Below are 24,148 nucleotides of genomic sequence, written 5' to 3' on the forward strand. Positions count from 1 at the left end.
TTTGCCGTGGAGATCGTAGCCACGCAATTACTAAGATGTTTGGTGCTGTATTTCTCAATGAAAAATGTGCATGAAAACAAGTCGTCTCTCTCGTTGAATGACAACAAAGACTATTAAAGAATCCCTACAGTTGACCAATCACGGAAGAAGGTGCGAAAACTTTGAGTCCTAAACTTCAGTTGGCCTCTATAAAAATTGTTTTTTTTAAATGTGCCCGAAAATCTGAAAAAACACTTACTGGAGTCCAACACAAACAAAAATGTCACAAAATGGCGTATAATGTATATACAAACTCTTTCGAACCTGTTAGTCTGGGAAGCATGCGGACGCCTTTACTCCATACCCAGACCATGAGGTGAGACTACCAAAGGGGGGTTCACCTCATGGTGAAAACTGATGAAAACTGGTCTTTAGTATTGAAAAAATCCTCAGTTCTATTTTTGCTCTGAAATGTGCTACTATATTCTATCATGACTTCGATGCCACATTATTTTACAATACTGCTACAACGCTATTTATCTAATATTTGGGGCATCAGGTAGCCTAGTGGTTAGAACGTTGGGCCACTAACCGAAAGGTTGCTAGATTGGATCCCCGAGTTGACAAGGTAAAAGCAATCTGTCACATTCTACCCTTGAACAAGGCAGTTTACCCACTGTTCCCTGGTTGGCCGTCATTGTAAATAAGAATTTGTTCTTAACTGACATGCCAAGTTAAATAAAGGTTAAATAAAAAAATATTTACATTTACATCAAGGTAGCAATTTGTCCTTTCAGATTCCTCTCACATCAAAATCATCAAAATCGAAAATGTTGAAACACTTTGACAGAGTAGGTAACTTTGCTAAGTTGGTCAACACTGTTTTTTTACTGCAGTCCCTCTACACTTGTGTTAAGTCTTGAAAATCGCATTTTATTTTATTTTTTACCACAATTTAATATTGTAGGTTGTAAAAACGCATAATATGAATTACAGGTTGCCTTTTGTAATTCAAATTGATTCAAGTGACCAGATTGGCCATGGTCCAGACGGTGTAGGTTGAAGATGCCCCTAGACGCTGATCTTGGTTCTGTTTTGCATTTTCCTCGCTAATTAGTAAGGATAGGATTGGAGGAGGAGAAGCTGATCCTAGATCTGCGCCTAGAGGGAAATAGTGTCTAGAAATCGAGTGATCAGTGTCTAGACCACTTTGACAGTCTTTATCTCGGAGATGTGAGAAGACTTCTGGATGATGCAACTGGTAGGGGTGGGCCCTGTGGCGCAGCTGGTGGTGGAGGAGGGCCCTGTGGCACAGCTGGTGGTGGTGGGCCCTGTGGCGCAGCTCTGCCCCTGGGCCAAGTTAGACAGAGCCATGGCAGCGTGGATCTCCCTCCACTCTGCCACCTCCCTCCGCTGGCCTCTTTCACTCTTCCCATCACTGCAAAAGACATAAAGGAGAGCCCAGGCGGAGATTTAAAGACTGTATGGTACACTCCCCAGGATGAAATCGTCATACACAACAGGGAGACTTTCTACCTACAGACGACAGAAATGCATCTGCCTAGACTGCCATTATTTGCTCCTCCCAATGTGGGCATGCCAGAAGTGAAAGCCACATTATTACATGTCAATGAATGATTTGAAAAATGAATATGTCTGCATCCTTGTGCAGCTAGAAGTCTTTTACTCACTTTAAAGACATGCAGACGTAGAAGAGTTCCATAAACAAACATACCTGTCACATCTAGTTGATGCAAAGTCCATCATGTCTGAAAAACAGAGAGACAAAAAAAATACTCAATTAAATGTATTGTGCAGAAAAGTATGGAAACTGGAGACGGGAGTTTTCCAGAACCTGTACTTCACATATATGTATTTTCATATCTGTGTGACTGTCTACGTTGTGTTTTCCAATATTTACGTGTGTGTGTGTGTTTTGTATGCAGCACAGTATTTGCGTGTGTGTGTGTGTGCGCATTACAGTATTTGCATGTGTGTGTGTGTGTATGTGTGTGTGTGTGTGTGTGTGTTTGCTTTACACTATTTGCATGTGTGTGTGTGAACTTTAACTGCCCCAGAGGGCCTTAACTCACTGAAGTACTCTAGTCTAGCTGCTCTTAGGCACTCCGGCCAAAACAAATGCAATTATGTTTCTCCTCTGCCTTTGAGATGGAAAAATCCAATATCTGTGTGGTGTCATGAACACAGACGCTGTGTTTCCAGGTCGCCAGAGTTCGTTTGACTGTTATTTGGCTTTTTTTATTTTATTCCTTCCTCTGCCTTTGTTTCAACTGCAGTACATCCAAGATCATAGGAATGTGCATTAGAGTATTGTGTGAATAATGCGACATGTAATACTCCCTCTATGGATCTTTAGTGGCAGGGTCTCTCCTTCTGAGTGTGTTTGGTTCCTGTCATGTCCTAAACTGATTCAGTCACCTTAAGTCAGTGTATTGATGGCTATCTCACCTTGGGTTCTTTGGATTTGAAGTGCTTTTAGAACGGTGTCGTTGAACAGATGGAACGGTGTCGTTGAACAGAGAACGGTGTCGTTGAACAGATGGAACGGTGTCGTTGAACAGAGAACAGTGTCGTTGAACAGAGAACAGTGTCGTTGAACAGATGGAACGGTGTCGTTGAACAGATGGAACGGTGTCGTTGAACAGATGGAATGGTGTCGTTGAACAGAGAACAGTGTCGTTGAACAGAGAACAGTGTCGTTGAACAGATGGAATGGTGTCGTTGAACAGATGGAACGGTGTCGTTGAACAGATGGAATGGTGTCGTTGAACAGAGAACGGTGTCGTTGAACAGAGAACGGTGTCGTTGAACAGAGAACAGTGTCATTGAACAGAGAACAGTGTCGTTGAACAGATGGAACGGTGTCGTTGAACAGAGAACGGTGTCGTTGAACAGAGAACAGTGTCATTGAACAGATGGAATGGTGTCGTTGAACAGATGGAGCAGTGTCGTTGAACAGATGGAACGGTGTCGTTGAACAGATGGAACGGTGTCGTTGAACAGATGGAACGGTGTCGTTGAACAGATGGAATGGTGTCGTTGAACAGAGAACAGTGTCATTGAACAGAGAACAGTGTCGTTGAACAGATGGAGCAGTGTCGTTGAACAGATGGAACGGTGTCGTTGAACAGATGGAATGGTGTCGTTGAACAGATGGAACGGTGTCATTGAACAGATGGAATGGTGTCGTTGAACAGAGAACAGTGTCATTGAACAGAGAACAGTGTCGTTGAACAGATGGAGCGGTGTCGTTGAACAGATGGAACGGTGTCGTTGAACAGATGGAACGGTGTCGTTGAACAGATGGAATGGTGTCGTTGAACAGAGAACAGTGTCGTTGAACAGATGGAATGGTGTCGTTGAAAAGATGGAACGGTGTCGTTGAACAGATGGAACGGTGTCGTTGAAAAGATGGAACAGTGTCGTTGAACAGAGAACGGTGTCATTGAACAGATGGAACGGTGTCGTTGAACAGATGGAACGGTGTCGTTGCCAGGGGTGTATTCATTACGGAAACTTTTACAGTTTAAAAACCAAACGGAAGCAAACAGAGCAAAACAAGAGTTTCTGTTGGACAAATTCAGGTACATAGATCACTCCACGTTCCATTTGTTTCCGTTTTGCAACAGAATTGGTGTAATGAATACGTTCCAGGTTGAAACTTAAATCTTACGGAAAATATGAGCTCAAATGTTGGATTTTCAATCTACCAAACACACTTTGTGTACTGTTTGGGTGTTATCATACATTTTGATGATATAGTTTATATATAAATGCGTAAGAAATAGTGTGTAATTTGCATGTTTGCACACACATTTTTCATGTGAACACAGCAGAACGGGCTCTCTGTTATGTTGAGTCGAGTCAGGCGAGTCAAGAGCCATGTTTCTTCAGGGAGCTATGAGCAAGAAAATTAGAGGCCAATTGCGAGCACACAAAATGCAGCTTTCAAAACGCACTGCCTGAAACATCTCAGACTCCGATTTCTATAGCAAGGTCCAGGCCAAAATCAACTACAGCTAGATAATAAATCGTCTGGCCTCTTTCACATTTTGCTACTGAATGTCTCTAATCTTTTTTGGTCGTTTTGACATTTCATTTTACCAAGGAAAATAGTAATTATTCTGGAAAACTCAGCACTAAATCAAAATGTACATGTACAGTTGAAGTCGGAAGTTTACGTACACATAGGTTGGAGTCATGAAAACTTGTTTTTCAATCACTCCACAAATGTCTTGTTAACAAACTATAGTTTTGGGAAGTTGGTTAGGACATCTACTTCGTGCATGACACAAGGCATTTTTCCAACAATTGTTTACAGACAGATTATTTCACTTATAATTCACTGTATCACAATTCCAGTGGGTCAGAAGTTTACATACACTAAGTTGACTGTGCCTTTAAACAGCTTGGAAAATTCCAGAAAATGATGTCATGGCTTTAGAAGCTTCTGATAGGCTAATTGACATCATTTGAGTCAATTGGAGGTGTTCTATGTGTACCTGTGGATGTATTTCAAGTCCTACCTTAAAACTCAGTGCCTCTTTGCTTGACATCAAGGGAAAATCTAAAGAAATCAGCCAAGACCTCAGAAACAAATTGTAGACATCTACAAGTCTCGTTCATCAAACGCCTGAAGGTACCACGTTCCTCTGTACAAACAATAGCACGCAAGTATAAACACCATGGGACCACACAGCCATCATACCGCTCAGGAAGGAGAGATGTTCTGTCTCCTAGAGATGAACGTACTTCGGTGCAAAAAGTGGAAATCAATCCCAGAACAACAGCAAAGGACCTTGTGAAGATGCTGGAGGAAACTGGCATAAAAGTATCTATATCTACAGTAAAACGAGTCCTATATCGACATAACCTAAAAGGCCATTCAGCAAGGAAGAAGCCACTGTTTCAAAACCGCCATCAAACAAGCCAGACTACGGTTTGTAACTGCACAGGGGGACAAATATCATACTTTTGGGAGAAATGTCCTCTGGCCTGATGAAACAAGAATAGAACTGTTTGGCCGTAATGACCAACGTTATGTTTGGCGGAAAAAGTGGGAGGCTTGCATGCCGTGAAGCATGGGGGTGGCAGCATCATGTTGTGGGGGTGCTTTGCTGCAGGAGGAACTGGTGCACTTCACAAAATAGATGGGATCATAAGGTAGGAAAATTATGTGGATATATTGAAGCAACATCTCAAAATGTCAGTCAGAAAGTTAAAGCTTCGTCACAAATGGGTCTTCCAAATGGACAATGACCCCAAGCATAATTCCAAAGTTGTGGCAAAATGGTTTAAGGACAACAGAGTCAAGGTATTTGAGTGGCCATCACAAAGCCCTGACCTCCATCCTATAGAACATTTGTGGGCAGAACTGTTCAAGTGTGTGTGAGCAAGGAGGCCTAGAAACCTGACTCCGTTACATCAGCTCTGTCAGGAGGAAAGGGCCAAAATTCACCCAATTTATCGTGGGAAGCTTGTGGAAGGCTTTCCGAAATGTTTGACCCAAGATAAACATTTACATTTACATTGCTACCAAATACTAATTGAGTGTATGTAAACTTCTGACCCACTGGGAATGTGATGAAAGAAATAAAAGCTGAAATAAATCACTCTCTACTATTATTCTGACATTTCACATTCTTAAAATAAAGTGGTGATCCTCACTGGCCTAAAACAGGGCATTTTTACTAGGATTAACTGTCAGGAATTGTGAAAAACTGAGTTTAAATGTATTTGGCTACGATGTATCTAAACTTCCGACTTCAACTGTAAATCATTATGGGCAAATTGAACTGTGCTTTTTTTTTGTCTCTGCGCTCTTTATATTTTACAATAATTCTGGATTTGTTTTCCTGAAATTGTGTTTTTTTTACAAGACCTGTAAAAAGCATGTTAGTGCCTCTCAGACCAATTCTGATCTGGGAAACTGACTACAACAAATACAAAATACCTTGGCAGACTCTGAAAATAAAATGTAAATTCTGGTCATGGAAGTCCACTTAGTTCATGAACTCCTAAAGTCATTTTGCACAATCCTGGTCTTCAAGGGGATGCAGGAGCTGCTAGTTTTCACATCCCCTCAAAAGTTAGTCAGACATTGATTGGCAGTGGAGATGACAAATCATCTGGTTCTAAAAATCTAAATCAGTTGCCGATTGAGAGACATGGAAACCAAGCCACCAAGATTTAGAACTTTTTGAACAAAAGTTAATTTCCTGCAATTCTACTCATTTTGACATGGAGCGTAGAGAAAATGTTTATCTTTTAAAGCAAGTTTGCTGCAATTCTACTCATTTTGACATGGAGCGTAGAGAAAATGTTTATCTTTTAAAGCAAGTTTGTTGCAATTCTACTCATTTTACCATGTGGCAGAAAGAAAGATTAGCAGTTTTACTGCAATTCTACAGAAAGAAAGATTAGCAGTTTTACTAATTTCCTGCAATTCTACACATTTTGACATGGAGCGTAGAGAAAATGTTTCTCTTTTAAAGCAAGTTTGTTGCAATTCTACTCATTTTACCATGTGGCAGAAAGAAAGATTAGCAGTTTTACTAATTTCCTGCAATTCTACACATTTTGCCATAGAGTGGAGGCAAATGTTTGCAGTTTTTAATATGATAACTGACAATCAATGGGCCCCACCCTGGTCGGTAATTCGACCATGTTTACTACAAGTTTAGATAACTTGCTAATCTAAAATGTTTTTGCTGACATGGGCTAATTGAGTGACTGTTGATGCACAACCACATTTCTACATTGAACCTGGTGTATTCTATTATTCTAACACCTCAACAGTAAGTTGAGACCCCGACTGAGTTCCTAATTTTTTTGAACAATATTCTATTTACAGTACCAGTCAAAAGTTTGGACGCACCTACTCATTTCTTTATTTTGACTATTTTGTGCAAATAAAGCGTGTTTGATGACCTGCCGTCATTTTGGACAACCCAGAAACAGCACTAATTAGCATAGGCATATTGACTAGTTTACTTTTTCCACTCCCACGCCAAGCAGCCCCTAAATGCTCCAGGGACACAAACAGTTACAGTGTGCCTGTGACATCTGAAATCTTTCTTGTTTTCTGAATTTTATATTTTCTTTTGGAAGCCTACCCTAAAACTAAGTATTTTGTGACTTAATTCAGTAAAAACTTCCTGTGATATAAACTGTTATGTTTTTATTGAACAATTTAAGTCACAATTCTGAGATAAACAAATAGAAACTATACTGTCAACTCTGAGTGTGAATACAGTGGTTCCAACTTCCATGGAGAATTCTGTGGTGATTTAGTGACAGGGACCAAGCAGAAACACTCTGAAACGTCTCACCTTGGGGACAATAAAATATCAGATATACTGTAATTGACCCTGTAATTGACTACGCATTCTAGAATATGGATAATGGAATTCACTGATCTGGATTTTTTAAAGTAAGGGATTTAAATGTCAGCATAAATTCCTATTAGCTGTTGCTTTGGTTCCAGGACCTTTTGTGGAGTTTAGAGTTGTCTACCTGATTAAGGGCAGTTCTCCTAACTTCAGGTCAACCTGATTAAGGGCAGTTCTCCTAACTTCAAGTCAACCTGATTTTAAGGGCAGTTCTCCTAACTTCAGGTCAACCTGATTAAGGGAAGTTCCCCTAACTTCTGGTCAACCTGATTAAGGGAAGTTCTCCTAACCTCAGGTCAACCTGATTAAGGGGAGTTCCCCTAACTTCAGGTCAACCTGATTAAGGGAAGTTCTCCTAACTTCAGGCCAACCTGATTAAGGGGAGTTCCCCTAACTTCAGGTCAACCTGATTAAGGGCAGTTCCCCTAACTTCAGGTCAACCTGATTAAGAGCAGTTCTCCTAACTTCAGGTCAGCCTGATTAAGGGCAGTTCTCCTAACTTCAGGTCAACCTGATTAAGGGCAGTTCTTCTAACTTCAGGTCAACCTGATTTTAAGGGCAGTTCTCCTAACTTCAGGTCAACCTGATTAAGGGCAGTTCTCCTAACTTCTGGTCAACCTGATTAAGGGCAGTTCTCCTAACTTCAGGTCAACCTGATTAAGGGCAGTTCTTCTAACTTCAGGTCAACCTGATTTTAAGGGCAGTTCTCCTAACTTCAGGTCAACCTGATTAAGGGCAGTTCTCCTAACTTCAGGTCAACCTGATTAAGGGCAGTTCTTCTAACTTCAGGTCAACCTGATTTTAAGGGCAGTTCTCCTAACTTCAGGTCAACCTGATTAAGGGCAGTTCTCATAACTTCAAGTTTTTTGTTTATTTTTAATTTTTATTTCACCTTTATTTAACCAGGTAGGCTAGTTGAGAACAAGTTCTCATTTACAACTGCGACCTGGCCAAGATAAAGCAAAGCAGTGTGACAGACAAGAGTTACACATGGAGTAAACAATAAACAAGCCAATGACACAGTAGACGTCAACCACAGTAGACGTCAAGCCTTTTTGTGTCTTGTTAAAGCTTTCAACATTGACAGATAAGACCAACTCAAGCAACAGAGGTTTTGGCCAACCTAAAATGGCAAACGTTAACCCGACAAGCATTTCACTCTGCAAATCTGTGCACCCAACCAATAAACTTGATTAGAAGTAAACTAGTTGGTTAGTGTTATGCCAAGCAAGTGAACCCACGACTGTGTTCAGTCGATGTAAACATACAGTGGCAGGAACAAGTATATGAACCCTTTGGAATGACCTGGATTTCTGCATAAATTGGTCATAAAATTTGATCTGATCTTAATTTAAGTCACAACAATAGACAAACACCGTGTGCTTAAACTAATAACACACAAATTGTTGTATTTTTCTTGTCTACATTGAATACATAATTTAAACAAACATTCACAGTGTAGGTTAGAAAAAGTATGTGAACCCCTATGCTAATGACTTCTCCAAAAGCTAATTGGAGTCAGGAGTCAGCTAACCTGGAGTTCAATCAATGAGACGAGATTGGAGATGTTGGTTAGAGGTGCCCTGCCCTCAAATGTTATGACCAATTTATGCAGAAACCCAGGTATTTCCAAAGGGTTCACATACTTTTTCTTGCCACTGTACATTAGCTGGTATGTCTGCGTATGCCATGTCTTAGGTCGTACTTATGGCAGTGTTTTGTAGACTTTATGGTTGGAGTATTCAAGTAAAGTGTCACAATATAATGAGGAATGTGTGATCTCTTACACATAGGGTAGACAAAGCGTGTCTCTGCCTCGGAGGAAGAGGGCGAGACAAGGTCATCGTCACACTCGTTGGAGCTGAACGATCCTGAGTGGTTCCTGCGGCGGGACTTTGTGACGTCATCAGTGGTCGCCATTACGTGTCGTAGGGTGTCGTTAAGGTACCGTTTCAGCAAGCTGCTCTTGTACTTGGGCGGTGGAGAGATGTAGTCGTCACTGTAGGCGGGATCAGTCCTTTTCTCCTGTTTGATGACACTCTTGAGGGAGGGCCTGGAGATCTCTGATTGATTTGCTGGAGTTTGTAAGGGACATTCGTCGTCTGCAACATGGGGGTAAACAAAAAAACATTGGCCTCGATCAATTGGTCTCCAAAAGAGCCTGAATAGGTTTAATATTGTAGATAGACTGTAGATAGACTGTAGATTCCATCAACGTAATTGTCTGCATTATTGTCAATTTCCTTATATATTTTTATGTAAATATATACACACATGCATATATATATATATATATATATATATATATATATATATATATATATATATATATACACATATACACATATACACATGTCAAGTTCCTCGGCGTACACATCACTGAAGAACTGAAATATTCCACCCACACAGACAGTGTGGTGAAGAAGGCACAATTTGGCTTGGCACCTAAAACCCTCACAAACATTTACTGATGCACAATTGAGAGCATCCTGTCGGGCTGTATCACCCCCAGGTACAGCAACTGCACCGCCCACAAACACAGGGCTATCCAGAGGGTGGTGTGGTCTGCCCAACGCATCCCCGGGGGCAATCTCCCTGCCCTCCAGGACACCTACAGCACCCAATGTCACGGGAAATCCAAAAAGATCATCAAGGACAACAATTCCCGAGCCACTGCCTGTTCACCCCGCTATCATCCAGAAGGCGAGGTCAGTACAGGTGCATCAAAGCTGGGACCGAGAGACTGAAAAGCAACTTCTATCTCAAGGCCATCAGACTGTTAAATAGCCATCACTAGGACATTAGAGGCTGCTGCCCTATATACATTTACATTTAAGTCATTTAGCAGACGCTCTTATCCAGAGCGACTTACAAATTAGTGCATTCACCTTATGACATCCAGTGGAACAGCCACTTTACAATAGTGCATCTAAATATTTTAAGGGGGGAGGGGGTGAGAAGGATTACTTTATCCTATCCTAAGTATTCCTTAAAGAGGTGGGGTTTCAGGTGTCTCCGGAAGGTGGTGATTGACTCCGCTGTCCTGGCGTCGTGAGGGAGTTTGTTCCACCATTGGGGAGCCAGAGCAGCGAACAGTTTTGACTGGGCTGAGCGGGAACTGTACTTCCTCAGTGGTAGGGAGACGAGCAGGCCAGAGGTGGATGAACGCAGTGCCCTTATTTGGGTGTAGGGCCTGATCAGAGCCTGGAGGTACTGAGGTGCCGTTCCCCTCACAGCTCCGTAGGCAAGCACCATGGTCTTGTAGCGGATGCGAGCTTCAACTGGAAGCCAGTGGAGAGAGCGGAGGAGCGGGGTGACGTGAGAGAACTTGGGAAGGTTGAACACTAGACGGGCTGTGGCGTTCTGGATGAGTTGTAGGGGTTTAATGGCACAGGCAGGGAGCCCAGCCAACAGCGAGTTGCAGTAATCCAGACGGGAGATGACAAGTGCCTGGATTAGGACCTGCGCCGCTTCCTGTGTGAGGCAGGGTCGTACTCTGCGGATGTTGTAGAGCATGAACCTACAGGAACGTGCCACCGTCTTGATGTTAGTTGAGAACGACAGGGTGTTGTCCAGGATCACGCCAAGGTTCTTAGCGCTCTGGGAGGAGGACACAATGGAGTTGTCAACCGTGATGGCGAGATCATGGAACGGGCAGTCCTTCCCGGGAGGAAGAGCAGCTCCGTCTTGCCGAAGTTCAGCTTGAGGTGGTGATCCGTCATCCACACTGATATGTCTGCCAGACATGCAGAGATGCGATTCGCCACCTGGTCATCAGAAGGGGGAAAGGAGAAGATTAATTGTGTGTCGTCTGCATAGCAATGATAGGAGAGACCATGTGAGGTTATGACAGAGCCAAGTGACTTGGTGTATAGCGAGAATAGGAGAGGGCCTAGAACAGAGCCCTGGGGGACACCAGTGGTGAGAGCGCGTGGTGAGGAGACAGATTCTCGCCACGCCACCTGGTAGGAGCGACCTGTCAGGTAGGACGCAATCCAAGCGTGGGCCGCGCCAGAGATGCCCAACTCGGAGAGGGTGGAGAGGAGGATCTGATGGTTCACAGTATCGAAGGCAGCCGATAGGTCTAGAAGGATGAGAGCAGAGGAGAGAGAGTTAGCTTTAGCGGTGCGGAGCGCCTCCGTGATACAGAGAAGAGCAGTCTCAGTTGAATGACTAGTCTTGAAACCTGACTGATTTGGATCAAGAAGGTCATTCTGAGAGAGATAGCGGGAGAGCTGACCAAGGACGGCATGTTCAAGAGTTTTGGAGAGAAAAGAAAGAAGGGATACTGGTCTGTAGTTGTTAACATCGGAGGGATCGAGTGTAGGTTTTTTCAGAAGGGGTGCAACTCTCGCTCTCTTGAAGACGGAAGGGACGTAGCCAGCGGTCAGGGATAAGTTGATGAGCGAGGTGAGGTAAGGGAGAAGGTCTCCGGAAATGGTCTGGAGAAGAGAGGAGGGGATAGGGTCGAGCGGGCAGGTTGTTGGGCGGCCGGCCGTCACAAGACGCGAGATTTCATCTGGAGAGAGAGGGGAGAAAGAGGTCAGAGCACAGGGTAGGGCAGTGTGAGCAGAACCAGCAGTGTCGTTTGACTTAGCAAACGAGGATCGGATGTCGTCGACCTTCTTTTCAAAATGGTTGACGAAGTCATCTGCAGAGAGGGAGGAGGGGGGGGAGGGGGAGGAGGATTCAGGAGGGAGGAGAAGGTGGCAAAGAGCTTCCTAGGGTTAGAGGCAGATGCTTGAAATTTAGAGTGGTAGAAAGTGGTTTTAGCAGCAGAGACAGAGGAGGAAAATGTAGAGAGGAGGGAGCGAAAGGATGCCAGGTCCGCAGGGAGGCGAGTTTTCCTCCATTTCCGCTCGGCTGCCCGGAGCCCTGTTCTGTGAGCTCGCAATGAGTCGTCAAGCCACGGAGCGGGAGGGGAGGACCGAGCCGGCCTGGAAGATATATACATAGACTTGAAATCACTGGCCACTTTAATAATGGAATACTAGTCACTTTAATAATTTTACATATCTTGCATTACTCATCTTAAATGTATATACTGTATTCTATCCTATTCAACTGTATCTTAGTCTATGCCGCTCTGACATTGCTTGCCCAATATTTATATATTCTTAATTCCATTACTTTACTTTAGATTTGTGTGTATTGTTGTAAAATTGTTAGATATTACTTGTTAGATATTACTGCACTGTTAGAGCTAGAAACACAAGCTTTTCGCTACACCTGCAATAACATCTGCTAAACACATTTATGTGACAAATATGATTTGATTTGATATTTTTAAAATATATTTTCGTTTATTATTTTCCCCTATCATAACCTATATACATTTTATGGACACAGTGTATTTTACATTAGTTATCTTGTTGTTTTGTTATTTAGTATATTTGACATTTTGAGTAAAAGTATGTTGATTACTCATAGGACATAGGACCCATTACACCCACCCTTCAGCTCCACTCAACCCCTCACATCGATCCACTCAACCCCTCTCATCGATCCACTCAACCCCTCTCATCGCTCCACTTAACCCCTCTCATCGACCCACTCAACCCCTCTCATCGACCCACTCAACCCCTCTCATCGATCCACTCAACCCCTCTCATCGCTCCACTCAACCCCTCTCATTGCTCCACTCAACCCCTCTCATCGACCCACTCAACCCCTCTCATCGATCCACTCAACCCCTCTCATCGATCCACTCAACCCCTCTCATCGCTCCACTCAACCCCTCTCATTGCTCCACTCAACCCCTCTCATCGACCCACTCAACCCCTCTCATCGATCCACTCAACCCCTCTCATCGCTCCACTCAACCCCTCTCATCGACCCACTCAATCCCTCTCATCGACCCACTCAACCCCTCTCATCGCTCCACTCAACCCCTCTCATCGACCCACTCAACCCCTCTCATCGCTCCACTCAACCCCTCTGATCGATCCACTCAACCCCTCTCATCGCTCCACTCAAACCCCTCTCATCGATCCACTCAACCCCTCTCATCGCTCCACTCAACCCCTCTCATCAACCCACTCAATCCCTCTCATCGACCCACTCAACCCCTCTCATTGCTACACTCAACCCCTCTCATCGACCCACTCAACCCCTCTCATCGACCCACTCAACCCCTCTCATCGCTCCACTCAACCCCTCTCATCGCTCCACTCAACCCCTCTCATCGACCCACTCAACCCCTCTTATCGACCCACTCAACCCCTCTCATCGCTCCACTCAACCCCTCTCATCGACCCACTCAACACCTCTCATCGACCCACTCAACCCCTCTCATCGCTCCACTCAACCCCTCTCATCGACCCACTCAACCCCTCTTATCGACCCACTCAACCCCTCTCATCGACCCACTCAACCCCTCTCATCGCTCCACTCAACCCCTCTGATCGATCCACTCAACCCCTCTCATCGCTCCACTCAAACCCCTCTCATCGATCCACTCAACCCCTCTCATCGCTCCACTCAACCCCTCTCATCGACCCACTCAACCCCTCTTATCGACCCACTCAACCCCTCTCATCGACCCACTCAACCCCTCTCATCGCTCCACTCAACCCCTCTCATCGACCCACTCAACCCCTCTTATCGACCCACTCAACCCCTCTCATCGCTCCACTCAACCCCTCTCATCGACCCACTCAACACCTCTCATCGACCCACTCAACCCCTCTCATCGCTCCACTCAACCCCTCTCATCGACCCACTCAACCCCTCTCATCGACCCACTCAACACCTCTCATCGACCCACTCAACCCCTCTCATCGCTCCACTCAACCCCTCTCATCGCTCCACTCAACCCCTCTCATCGACCCACTCAACCCCTCTCATCGACCCACTCAACCCCTCTCATCGCTCCACTCAACCCCTCTCATCGCTCCACTCAACCCCTCTCATCGACCCACTCAACCCCTCTTATCGACCCACTCAACCCCTCTCATCGCTCCACTCAACCCCTCTCATCGACCCACTCAACACCTCTCATCGACCCACTCAACCCCTCTCATCGCTCCACTCAACCCCTCTCATCGACCCACTCAACCCCTCTTATCGACCCACTCAACCCCTCTCATCGACCCACTCAACCCCTCTCATCGCTCCACTCAACCCCTCTCATCGCTCCACTCAACCCCTCTCATCGCTCCACTCAACCCCTCTTATCGACCCACTCAACCCCTCTCATCGGCCCACTCAACCCCTCTCATCGACCCACTCAACCCCTCTCATCGACCCACTCAACCCCTCTCATCGCTCCACTCAACCCCTCTCATCGCTCCACTCAACCCCTCTCATCGCTCCACTCAACCCCTCTCATCGCTCCACTCAACCCCTCTCATCGGCCCACTCAACCCCTCTCATCGACCCACTCAACCCCTCTCATCGACCCACTCAACCCCTCTCATCGGCCCACTCAACCCCTCTCATCGGCCCACTCAACCCCTCTCATCGACCCACTCAACCCCTCTTATCGACCCACTCAACCCCTCTCATCGACCCACTCAACCCCTCTCATTGACCCCCCAACACCATCCAGTTTTTATTTTTATTTGCCACATATTTTTCAACTGTGCTGTGAAAGTTCTGAACCTTTTTATTCTCATAGTTTACAGATTGTAAATTAAAGATAATTATTAGTATTATTATATTATTGATCGACTGACTATGACTTTTCAATTGGTACATTGAAAAATCTCTTTCCAACTATTCCAACTATTTTGCTATCTATATGGCACAGCTGTCCATTTTTTGGTCCTTAAATTAAACTGGTATATTTTTTTATTTATCACAATTTTCTTTAACCAATTTCGGGCTTTAAAACCAGGGCCGACAGACAAAGTTCCTTACTTTTCCCACCTTCCACTTGCCTCTTCCATTTTTGCGGTCTCACGTTAATTTTTAAATTTACTCTCTGCGGACACAAAGAAACTCTGGTCTTTATTTATTTTATTTTGTACCTTTTCTTTAACTCTGCGTTGTTGGAAAAGGACCCGTGAAATAAGCATTTCACTCTTAGTCTACAGCTGTTGTCTACGAAGCATGTGACAAATAACATTTTATTTGTTGAAAGGTAATCAACTCTATTACTTATTAACAAAATTACTCAGAGACAGTTGTTTTTGTATAACAGTATTGGCCAGTGTTAATTGTCAACTTTTTACAGAGTTACAGAAACTCTTTAAAAGTGTTAAATCCCTAACACTTTCTTAAGTAAAACATTAACTCTGTGTGGTACGGGACATTAGTTTATGAGTGTTACAATGAACACTTTTAGAGTTGATTTCACACTTGCAGTGTTGATATGTGTATTTGTTGGAACTACATCCCCAGCTCTAATCTCGCTGAGTCTGCCCCTCTTACCCTCAGAGTTGGTGTCATCACTGCTGACACTAAGTCTCTCAGCGTTGCCCTGAACGTATTTGTTGTAGAGTTTGATACGTAGAGCCCAACTCAGGTCTGGCTGTCTCACTGTGTTCTTCAGCCTCCGCCGGGCATTGGCAAACCAGTTTGAGACCTGCAGCATAAAGAGAAAGAGAAATTCAGGAACTTCAACTTGTCAACAAATATGTTTTTCACTGACTGGTTTCTACTTTTACTTCCATGGTTCATCCACATGATCCATGAATGACTAACATACCTCAGTTCCCCTGTACTAACGTAACATCTCAGTTCCCCTGTACTAAAGTAACGTCTCAGTTCCCCTGTACTAAAGTAACGTCTCAGTTCCCCTGTACTAAAGTAACGTCTCAGTTCCCCTGTACTAAAGTAACGTCTCAGTTCCCCTGTACTAAAGTAACGTCTCAGTTCCCCTGTACTAACGTAACGTCTCAGTTCCCCTGTACTAAAGTCACGTCTCAGTTCCCCTGTACTAAAGTCACGTCTCAGTTCCCCTGTACTAAAGTCACGTCTCAGTTCCCCTGTACTAAAGTCACGTCTCAGTTCCCCTGTACTAAAGTAACGTCTCAGTTCCCCTGTACTAAAGTCACGTCTCAGTTCCCCTGTACTAAAGTCACGTCTCAGTTCCCCTGTACTAAAGTCACGTCTCTGCTCACCTGTACTAAAGTCATGTGGGACCCCAGGGCGAGCAGGGTCTTCTCTGTCTTGGTGGGGTAGGGGTTGTCCCTGTGTTGGTACAGCCACTGCTTCAGCGGCCTCGCCATGTCCTGAAGTGCCTGCCGCTTGTAGCGAACTTTGACCCCACCCAGACTAGCCCTGTGTTGAGGTGATATATGATATAAAAATGGATCATTCTCTGACGGGAGATGAGTTGTCATCATGTCATAGTTATTGCAAGGATAGGGTTGCTATACCTGATGGTTCAGGTACGGACTAGGACCAGAATACAACCTGGGCATTATTTACACTGGCAACAAACCAAAAAATATCCATACAGGTCTCCACACCGGCCCGTTTTTTTCTTGAGGCCCACATTATTAGCCAAATAATGATTGTTTTGTACAAAACCCCAATGTTCTGTAGACAGGCAAACTGGGCAAAAAAATGACCAGCCCATCTGGCATCAACATGATAGAAATCCTAAATAGTCTTTTATACCAATCAAATCATAATGAGCAACTTTTACTGTAATACAGTCATCGTTAATGTTTTCACTTTCAGTAATAAATCATGCCTGACTATGTATTGTTGGTTACATGATCCATAGGTGTCACTGTTGGGCTGTGGAAGCTACCGAAAGTTGGCTCTCAGTGATGGGAATATGTGGGTCAGGTTCCTTAATAATTAAAGAAGTGTTCTTGTTCTGCAGATATAACCTGGTTCTCCTAATCAATTCAAACGTTTGATCATGGTATCTATTTCCCCTCAATCTGAATAAGTAATATTATTATATATCTATCTCAATTTTATTTTACATATATTTTTGCAGCGTTACATATTACAAACAATTTTATATATATTCAATAAAATATCAACACTGTCTTTTGTATTAAAAAAAATACAAATATAGGACTGCAATGAAGACTTTTGAAAATGCATCTCATCAATGTGGGTTTTACTTTTACCTTTAGTAAGTTGTGCTGTATTTGACAAAAAATAAGAGAAAATGTGCTTACCCGTACCTCCTGTCTACAACAAGGTTGTCTTCTATTGCATCTTGGCACAGTAAGTCTATATGCTGTTCATCTGTTACCAGACAGTCCACATTGCATCTCTCCTCCTCACTCCTGTGTTCCTCCAAAATCTTGTACTGATTTGACCTCTGGACAACTATCTTGTTCATCTTTCGAATTGCTCGTTTTATCCAAACAACATCAGGCGCAACTGCAGAAGTTCAAGTGCGAATAGATGCAGTAACTTCCCATCCACACTGTGATGTATGTGAGCAGAGGAAGTAACCCAAAGTCTCGGTGCGCTCAGAACTTAAGCCAATCGAGCCAAACGACAGCCCATCTGGAGGAGCCCGTTGCAACTAGCCCTTTAGGAATCAGTCACTGATGCCAGTCTTGACTTTACCAATGAGAGGGTGTCGTCTGTAGAGTGGAGGATGGATGAACATGTGGAAGCTGCTTAGGCTTCTTTGGGGAATTCAAGTAACCTGCTTTCTTGGGTCTAACTGGCTGTCTCTAGCTCTTTTCAGCATCCAATTACAAGTCAAGAGATCTCTCTGCTCGGTGGAGGGAGCTGCTCATTTTATTCCAGTAGTACCAAGGCTAGTGATGAATACCATGTAACAAGAGCTGTATTCCAGTAGTACCAAGACTAGAGATGAATACCATGTAACAAGAGCTGTATTCCAGTAGTACCAAGACTAGAGATGAATACCATGTAACAAGAGCTGTATTCCAGTAGTACCAAGACTAGAGATGAATACCATGTAACAAGAGCTGTATTCTAGTAGTACCAAGACTAGAGATGAATACCATGTAACAAGAGCTGTATTCCAGTAGTACCAAGACTAGAGATGAATACCATGTAACAAGAGCTGTATTCCAGTAGTACCAAGACTAGAGATGAATACCATGTAACAAGAGCTGTATTCCAGTAGTACCAAGACTAGAGATGAATACCATGTAACAAGAGCTGTATTGTGATGGGGACCGTGACGAGGATCAGCACATTTTAGGCACTTCACTCTTGAGCTTTTTATTTACATTTGTAAGAGATCCCAATGTTCTGATGCTTTAGTTGTCTGACACATGCATCCAATATATATTTATATATATTTATAAATATTTATATATAATTATATATATATATATGTTGCTGCATTCAAATATGGCCGCACTGTACCTATAGATGCACGTTAGAGCTAATGCTAAAAATACATTCTCATAAACCATAAGTCCGATTGAGTCCGGATTTGGTATACGGACTCAATGAATTAGCCTCTAATAAATTAGCCTCTAATAAATTAGTGTCACGCCTTGGTCATTGTATTTTGTGTTTTCATTATATATTTGGTCAGGCCAGGGTGTGACATGGGTTTATGTTATGTTTATGTTTATGTCATTCATTAAAGAACATGAGTAACAACCACGCTGCATTTCGGTCCGACTCTCTTTCGACAAACGAAGAACGCCGTTACAATTAGCATCTAATAAATTAGCCTCTAATGAAGTTAAGAATGCCTTCAGTCGTCTGACACATGCACCCGATATTTACTTCGCTTTTTTTCACCAAGGGATCCTGTAAATGTATAGGTGTAATGACATGGTTTCTAATGCCCACTGAAACCGCTGTGTTTTATATGACCTCTTACCGGGTCTGTAACTGACGGTCAACGTAGATCCTTCTAAGAGTGAGTTAGTTCGGTTAGGGATTCAAAAGGAAGACAGTAGAAAACAAACCCTAATTGCACTAGTAACAACTTAACAGTAACATGTGACAGTCCCACAGTAATTACATAGCAACAGAGATGAGCGGTTGTTGTAAGACTAATAGGCGATTGTTCCTAATTCCAACTTGTAACTAAAGTACTATTTAACCGCGGTGTTACTACACAGGACAGAGTAACTTCAAATGTAAAGTAATACCAGACATTTGAAAATTAATATTTTGTTTTACAATATACAATATCAGTGCACCCCAACCTAAACGAGAGAGAGAGAGAGAGAGAGAGAGAGAGAGAGAGAGAGAGAGAGAGAGAGAGAGAGAGAGAGAGAGAGAGAGAGAGAGAAAAAGAGATAAAGAGAGAGAGAGAGAGAGAGAGAGAGAGAGAGAGAGAGAGAGAGAGAGAGAGAGAGAGAGAGAGAGAGGGTGGTGGAGAGGTGAGACAGAGAGAGGGTGGTTGGAGAGAGAGAGGGGTAGAGAGAGACCAGAGAGAGGGTGGCGAGAGGTCAGAAAGAGAGAGAGGGTGGGGGATGGAGAGAGAGGAGGGGGGAGAGAGAGAGACAGAGAGAGAGAGAGAGAGAGAGAGAGAGAGAGAGAGAGAGAGAGAGAGAGAGAGAGAGAGAGAGAGAGAGAGAGAGAGAGAGAGAGAAATGTGAGCAATGTGAGCAATGAAATGAAACAGCACTTTAATCGATAGTCAACTGTGGGAATGATAAAAACTAACTCTGACAAAAGGCTTTTGACTGTTGCTTTATGAAACTTTTCAGGCTCTGTGCCCAGTACAATCCCTCCAATGAAACACAGTCAAATATGTGCCTTCAAATACTCCCCAACACAAGGAGAGAATGTGTTGTTCTCAATTTCGAGTCTATATCGCAGACAGTGCATACCTTCTACTGCAGTTTTACTTCGATAATATTCACTGAAAAAATATATAAACGCAACATGTAAAGTGTTTGGTCCCATGTTTCAGTTGTGGTATACCAAGAAGATGATTAAACAGCTTGATCATTACACAGGTGCACCTTGTCCTGGAGACAATAAAAGGCCACTCTAAAATGTGCAGTTTTGTCACACAACACGATGCAACAGATGTCTCAGGTTTTGAGGGAGCATGCAATTGGCATGCTGACTGCAGGAATGTCCACAAGAACTGTTGCCAGAGAATTCAATGTTAATTGCTCTACCATAAGCCAGGGTGGGCATTCTAGTTTCTTTATTTCTATGTTTTCTGTTTCTATGTTTTTGGACGGGTATTGTTCTCAATCAGGGACAACTTTCTATCGTTGTCTCTGATTGGGAATCATATTTAGGCAGCCTGTTTTGCCACCTTAGTTGTGGGTAGTTGTCTTTGTTAGTGGCCTGTATAGCCGAATTAAGCTTCATGGTCGTTTCCGTATTCTTAGTTTTGTTGGTGACATTTATAAATAAAAAAGAATGCTGCACCTTGGTCCGGTCATTTCCCCCCTGACGACGATTGTGACAGCGATGGGGTAATGGTATGGGCAGGCATAAGCTACGGACAACGAACACAATTGCATTTTATCGTTGGCAATTTGAATGCACAGTGATACCGTGATACTTAATACTTATTTTCCACCATAATTTGCAAATGAATTCATAAAAAATCCTACAATGTGATTTTCTGGATTTTTTTTTTCTCGTTTTGTCTGTCATAGTTGAAAATTACAGGCCTCATCTTTTTAAGTGGGAGAACTTGCACAATTGGTGGCTGACTAAATACTTTTTTGCCCCACTGTATCTGTATTCCCAGCCATGTGAAATCCATAGATTAGGGCCTAATGAATTTATTTCAATTGACTGATTTCCTCATATGAACTGTAACTCGGTCAAATCGTATTACCAAAACAACGTCACTGTCTGCGTACTACTTGTCCTACTACAGCTGACGTTAAACGGCTGCTTCGTAACACACGTCATAATATAGGTACACTAATGTACTCTTCCCGTGACGCTCAACCACACACAACATTCAGCAGCAACAGAAGTTCGGTTTAATCGTCTCAAAGCTGAAAAACACATGCAGCTTCTCCCAACAGGTTCCATGAATTCCACAAATGCATTCCTTAGCGGTGGTGCGAGAATATTTCAGCACATGGTATCACAGCTCATAAAGTCATGTCCCTCAGTGATGCATTACACGGCTCTTTCTTCATTCAGTAGCTTGGGGACCTGTAGAATAAAAAACAGTGGGTTATTGACTTTGTCTCATTTAGGTAGCTTGGGGATGTTATCTTCTACAATTAAAAAAAAATGGATCAGGTTGGTTTCTCTACTTTCTCGAACCGCCGGTATGTTCTAAGTGCGTTTCAGACCTATCTTGTTCCATTGTTGTGTCAACAGTGCATTGAAGGGAATTCTAAAAATGAATTGAGATGAAACATGTCCAATTGCCCTCTATTCTTGCCCTCTATTCTTGCTGTGAAATCTATTGCTTTAGTATGTGTATATTAGATTCCCGGGGGGTCCAAACAGGGTTAATTTGTTATGGCTGCAATCCCAATACCGGGATCGATATGACAACTACCAGTGAAAATAGAGGGCGCCAAATTCAAACCACAGAAATCTCATAATTACAATTCCTAAAACATACATGTGTCTTATATCATTTTAAAGCTATTCTCGTTGTTTATCCCACCAAAGTGTCCGATTTCAAGTAGGCTTTTTAGCGAAAGCACTACAAACGATTATGTTTAGGTCTCCACCAAACCATAATAAGCACAGCCATTTTCCAGCGAAATATAGCATTCACAAAAACCAGAAGTAAAGAAAATTAATCACTAACCTTGAATTATCTTCATCAGATGAAACTCATAGAAATTCATGTTACACAATACATGCATGTTTTGTTTGATAAAGTTCATATTTATATCAAAAAATCTGGGTCAGATTTCCACAAAAGTTTACGGAAAAGCAACACATGCAATAATTTGAGACGGCGCTCAGAACAGAAGCCAAATTAGCCGCCATGTTGGAGTCAACAGAAACCAGATAATACATGATAAATGTTTCCTTACCTTTGATGAACTTCATCAGAATGCAGTCCTAGGAATCCCAGGTCCACAATAAATGCTTGATTTATTTGAAAATGTCCGTTATTTATGTCCAATTAGCTACTTTGGTTAGCGCGTTTGGTAAACAATTCCAAAGTCACAAAGCGCGTCCACTATAATGTGACGAAATGTCCAAAAGTTCCGTAACAGTCAGTAGAAACATGTCAAACGATGTACTGAATCAATCTTTAGAATGTTGTTTACATAGATCTTGAATAATGTTCCAACCGGAGAATTAGAACGCGCATAGTGAATGCATGGTCAACTCGTGGCAGTGGTAATTATTTCCTGTGTCATTCGACACCCCTTCACATTAGAGTCATCAGACAAAGTTCAATTGACTGTTGACATCTAGTGGAAGGCGTAGGAAGTGAAAACTCATCCATATCTCGCTGTAATTTCAATGAGAGCTTGGTTGAAGATCTGCAACCCCCAGAAAAAAACCAAGAAGTGGAATTTCTCAGATTTCTATATGAGTTCTGTTATACTCACAGATATAATTCAAACAGTTTTAGAAACTTCCGAGGTGTTTTCTATCCAATACTAATAATAATATGCATATATATATATATATATATATATATATATATATATATATATATATATATATATATATATATATATAGCAACTGAGACTGAGGAGATGGCCGTTTACAATGGGCACCTTTTCATCCAAGCTACTCAATACTGCCCCTGCAGCCATAAAAAGTTAAAACAATTACATCAGAATAAAACACAACAAAGACTACATTATAAATAACACAATGCATCAAACAAGACATAATTGCATTATTACTATCTTATTACAAATTAACAATATAGAATCCACAATAACACAATACCACACAGCATTTAGTGGGTGTGTGTAGAGTGTATGTGTTAGTATGTGTGTGTGTAGAGGGCGTGTGTGTGTGTGTGTGTGTGTGTGTGTGTGTGTGTGTGTGTGTGTGTGTGTGTGTGTGTGTGTGTGTGTGTGTGTGTGTGTGTGTGTGTGTGTGTGTGTATATGTGTATATGTGTTTGTGTGTGTGCCATCATGTGGGGTTGGCAGGGTAGCCTAGTGGTTTGAGCGTTGGACTAGTAACCGAAAGGTTGCAAGTTTAAATCCCCGAGCTGAAAAGGTACAAATCTGTCATTCTGCCCCTGAACAGGCAGTTAACCCACTGTTCCTAGGCTGTCATTGAAAATAAGAATTTGTTCTTAACTGACTTGCCTAGTTAAATAAAGGTTAAAAAAATATGTTTGTGTGTATATATATACATATGGGTTTTGTATACATTTACAAAAAGTTCTAAAAAAGTTCTAAAAAACTGTTTTTGCTTTGTTAGTATGTGGTATTGTGTGAGGGGGAAAAAGAAATGTAATCAATTTTAGAATATGGCTGTAACGTAACAAAATGTGGAAAAAGTCAAAGGGTCTGAATACTTTCCGAATGCGCTCATATAATTAGCCTCTAATGAATTTGAGAATGATTAGTTGCTGCATTCAATGTCGGCTATGCTACACCATTAGATGGCACCATATCCCACCAGGACTATAAGAACTGAACCGATGGACATGGTGCCATGAAATTTGTGTATGTAAACCTTATGTATATGAAGCTGTGTGAATTTAAACTCACTGCAACTTTAGTTGGCTGCACCAGACCAGTTGGTGGCACTATAGATGTCATTGGGACCAGTGGCACCATAGGATGCTAGAGCGATAATTATTGATCAGGTGAACTTTGTCTCATACGAATGAATATCAGATTTAAATGATGCAAAGAAAAATGTAAAATATATTGTATAGTAGATCTGTATAAACACACATTGTTGCCCTATTATGTGGCCTGAGCATAGTGAAAAATGTATATTTTATTTGGGAAAATTAAAAAACGGAA

General features: G+C 42.6%; 1 protein-coding gene across 2 annotated transcripts; it reads right to left on the reverse strand.

Moving 5' to 3' along the window:
• Window positions 1–409: 409 nt before the first annotated feature.
• Window positions 410–17,824, reverse strand: LOC124041031 (homeobox protein Mohawk-like). 2 transcript variants are annotated; one of them, XM_046358191.1, is made up of 6 exons: window positions 17,483–17,824; window positions 16,457–16,616; window positions 15,765–15,918; window positions 9,179–9,493; window positions 1,715–1,748; window positions 410–1,417 (listed from the first exon to the last, which is right to left on the reverse strand). In XM_046358191.1, the coding sequence occupies exons 1-6, from the start codon at window positions 17,641–17,643 to the stop codon at window positions 1,180–1,182; spliced, it is 1,062 nt and encodes a 353-aa protein (XP_046214147.1). In that variant the 5' UTR covers window positions 17,644–17,824; the 3' UTR covers window positions 410–1,179. The 2 variants fall into 2 exon arrangements, with proteins under 2 accessions (XP_046214147.1, XP_046214146.1); XM_046358190.1 differs by having other exon boundaries at window positions 17,477–17,824.
• Window positions 17,825–24,148: the final 6,324 nt, after the last annotated feature.

This window comes from Oncorhynchus gorbuscha, linkage group LG08 (assembly GCF_021184085.1).
Source record: "Oncorhynchus gorbuscha isolate QuinsamMale2020 ecotype Even-year linkage group LG08, OgorEven_v1.0, whole genome shotgun sequence".
Taxonomy (NCBI): Eukaryota; Metazoa; Chordata; class Actinopteri; order Salmoniformes; family Salmonidae; genus Oncorhynchus; species Oncorhynchus gorbuscha.

Bases quoted from the DNA above. Each gene is read 5' to 3' on its own strand.
- LOC124041031 (XM_046358190.1), bottom strand. From the start codon at position 17,643: ATGAACAAGATAGTTGTCCAGAGGTCAAATCAGTACAAGATTTTGGAG. The intron at 9,494-15,764 runs GTAAGAGGGGCA...CCCATGTTGCAG, and splicing joins TGATGACACCAACTCTGAGG to ACGACGAATGTCCCTTACAA. The intron at 1,418-1,714 runs GTATGTTTGTTT...TGTCTTTTGCAG, and splicing joins GCATCAACTAGATGTGACAG to TGATGGGAAGAGTGAAAGAG.